Source organism: Corythoichthys intestinalis, chromosome 4, assembly GCF_030265065.1.
Source record: "Corythoichthys intestinalis isolate RoL2023-P3 chromosome 4, ASM3026506v1, whole genome shotgun sequence".
NCBI lineage: Eukaryota > Metazoa > Chordata > Actinopteri > Syngnathiformes > Syngnathidae > Corythoichthys > Corythoichthys intestinalis.
Window position 1 is genome coordinate 18,658,653 of NC_080398.1, and position 3,645 is coordinate 18,662,297.

General features: G+C 37.5%; 1 protein-coding gene across 1 annotated transcript; it reads right to left on the bottom strand.

The window, feature by feature from the left end:
• Nucleotides 1-1,020: 1,020 nt before the first annotated feature.
• Nucleotides 1,021-3,096, bottom strand: LOC130914783 (CX3C chemokine receptor 1). The gene is made up of 3 exons (XM_057834289.1): nucleotides 2,972-3,096; nucleotides 2,574-2,762; nucleotides 1,021-2,500 (listed from the first exon to the last, which is right to left on the bottom strand). The coding sequence occupies exons 1-3, from the start codon at nucleotides 2,976-2,978 to the stop codon at nucleotides 1,593-1,595; spliced, it is 1,104 nt and encodes a 367-aa protein (XP_057690272.1). The 5' UTR covers nucleotides 2,979-3,096; the 3' UTR covers nucleotides 1,021-1,592.
• Nucleotides 3,097-3,645: the final 549 nt, after the last annotated feature.

The following is a 3,645-nucleotide window of genomic DNA, read 5'->3' on the forward strand; positions in this document are numbered from 1 at the left end:
GACTCTGTCATTTTGCATCTAGTTCAACATACATGTGATCGCTATGAGACGCATCAGACGCTACCTGCTACCACTGTAGCATCATGCGGGCTAGTTTTTAGCAAAGTCGCTGTCGTTTGTAGCGGCTGTCGCCTGCAATAAGTTTTTTTTTTTCTTTTTATATTGCTTCTTCCTCTACGCACGTGACATCAGCGTGTTGTCCCGCATTAAAAGTATTCCGGGCAAAACATGATGCTTAGAGCTGTCAAAATTAAACGATTACTCTAGGTGAATAAAATTACACGGATCAGTTTTTAAACTCGAGTTACTCGAGTTGCTCGAGTACTCGTTTCAGCTTTACATTGCTTTATGAATTATTAGGTGCTAGAGTTGTCAAATATGGATAATAATGAAATAAGGGTTTTGAAAATACTGTGCTGATGGTGGCTCAGTGAACATCTGATGCGGTTTGCTCTCAAATGAACAAGTTGAGGAAGGAAGTTTTGATATAGAGGTTGAAGGATGAAAAGAGGCTAAGACTGACTGAGTCACAGCCAGAAAGTGTTGATGACAGTGTTGATTTCTCTTCATTATTGTCCCCCTCACAATAAAAGTCTGTCACAGTCACAGCCAATTATACTGTAAGTCTGGTTAAACTGGAAGTTATGTTGTACGGTGTATTAAATTTGTGTTCATGTGCCCCTAATAATCTAGGAGCACCTGCCCCTCCATCGGTCTCTGCACATCCCTGAACAACACAATATAAACAACCACAGTAGGAGTACACCAAACTCCCATGTGGCTCATTAGAACTATAAAGACACTCAGATTTACCATTATTTATGTCTAAACAGCTAAATAAAACAGGGGTAAGAAGAAGAAGAAGAAAAAAATTGCCTATTGCCACAGATCATGGTACCACAAAAGGACGAAAGACATTGTAGTATAGTCTCCAATAAACCGTAACAAGCTCCAGAAAAATACACAACAGCACCTTACAAGAGGAATCAAAATGTCACTTTTATTAACACACCTCTTTGTAAACCGACTTTATTGCAATAAATGATTGGAAATCAAAGAAATAATACATACATATAGAAGATGGTGATTAAATATTGATAACACATTTGTCTAATCAAGTAAAAATAAAAAGGCTGAATTGTTCTGACCCTTCTGTAAAAGCAAACCGTAACAATGGTCATTAAAATAGCCAAGAAGAGTACAGCGATATATAGAAATGTACACAATTACTTGAAAAAAAAAATCAAACAACATCCAATACTTGCTTGTTTTTGAGAGCCAATCGAAAAATTAAAGTAAAAAATAAAAAAAACCTTGATGAAAATGCACCATTAACTACAGTATTTATTTCCAGGCAAACTTTTTAGAGGCAATCTTAGTCATCAAACAATTTGTGCAATTGTCCTTAACACTTGAATTCTGCACTTGTCGCTCATGTATTTTGGTCTACTGCTGTCTCCATTTTAAAGGTGACTTCTAAAAATTTCATGTTTCAGCTACTTCCACAGATGTTTTGTCACCTTGACCTGCCACTAGGACCAAATTTTCTTGCACTAGACTCTGTCCTTAGCAAACTATGTATGTTATTAAAGTTAGAGGATAGATGTGCGCTCAGAAGATCTGGAAATGGACAAACTCTTCCGAGAGTAGTAGTCTGACGAATGTCTGCTGACAGACATACATTTACCCAGTAGAAAGACACGCCTCATGAACCTTTGTCCCACAAAAGCATATATGATGGGATTTAAGCAGCAGTGAGTGTATGCAATTGTTTCAGTGACTGCGATTGATAATTTCAAATGTTTTAAAGAGTCACAGTCTTTTGGAAATCTCTCTTGAGTCTGCAGATATCTCAGAAAAAGGGAAATGTTATATGGAGCCCATAAGAGAAAGAAGGTAACCACTATGGAAATAATCAGCTTGACAACACGTTGCTTCTTCGTACTCTTTATCCTCATTAAGACTGGTAAGATCCTGGAGTAACAGAGCACCATAACCAGCAAAGGGAGCACCAGACCCAAAATATTTATTGATGAGATTCCATACACCTTCCAGGCATTATTGTTTGGGACGTAACTGCAACCCAGCCCGTTAGATTGTTGTATCTCTGTAGTGAAAATGAAAGATGGGAGGGAGATACACAAGCTCAGAAACCACACAACTACAGTGAGAGTGTACCCTGTTTTCACAGTGCGATATTGGACCACTTTGGCATCATGCAGGATAACCATATAGCGATCCAGTGTCATGACAACCATGAAAAAAATGCTGCAGAAGAAACCAGTGCTATGCAGGCCACCACTTAAATGGCACAAAAAGTTACCACTGGTCCATGTTTTGACCATAGTGTAGTGTGTATAAAGTGGAAGCGTGACTACAAATAGTAGGTCAGACAAAGCTAAGTTGAAAAGACAGATATCTGTCAAAGATGTCTGGTTGATATCTGTCAAAGATGTCTGGTTCCGATGTTTCACCAGGACACACACCACCAGGACATTGCCTTGAAAGATGTGCAAAAACATGAATTAAGGACAATCTAAAATCTTTAGTTAAAATGTATATTCAGCACTTACCGATGAAGCCGAGGATGGTAACCAAAGAGTAGAGTGTAATGATAAACACTCTGCTGAAATCTATTATGTCACCACTGTCGCAAGGAGACTGATATTCAATGTTGTCTTCATAGTAGGCTGAATAATCATCCTCACTATTCACTGAATAATCAAAATCACTATTCACTGTCATCATAGCTAAAGTTGATTCTGCAGAAACAAAGCAGACAGCGGACTTTACTATAGTGTGAGTTAGCGTGAGTTTTAGTCCTTAAAAAAGGGACCAGGTCAAACTCTGTATGTAATTTTCAAAATGTGCATTGAAAGCAAGGATTTTTTCATAAGTATTTACAAAATAACAAGAATTGATTAATGAATTTTCTAAAGTACTATTGCTAAAATATTCAAAATCCATTCACCTGACATGATGACAGCTGTTTTGCAGCTCTTTCGTCTCGCCGCAGCTCTTTATCGATTAAATGTTTCAGTTGATAGTGAATATAAATGCCCTTGTTTCTTCGCTACTACAACTTGCGAGAAGAAGTACAAAAACTGCTATTGTTTCCTGTATGTCATGAACGCGACGATCATTATCAGACTTGCACACTTGGTGTGTTGAGATAACCAAAATAAGGAAGGACCATCACAACAGTGTACACACCATCATACAACACAAATACAAATAAATATATTAAAATAATAAATTGATCAGCGATCTGAGAGCAATGTGAACTTGGGGTCATTAATGGCGATACATCAGCCTCCAAGGCCTTTATCTAAAGTCCCTATGACAGCAAAAAGTATGTTCATTTCATATTTCATGCGATATGTTATGCTCCTGAATGAAATGGACCGCTTGGATGTGTGTGGAAGAGATTGATATATTAATTCAATGTTTTTAAATCCTGTAAGTGACTTAAAGAGCATACGACACGAGAAAAAAAGTCTTAAATGGCATTATTATGTGAATTAGAATCATATTTTGAGACGATTCGACTATATACAACAATTTAGCAAAGCACAGATGACGAGAAATTAGTCTTTTAATCTGCTGGTTAGCCACGCCTACCATTATAGGGCTTTAGCGTCCCCA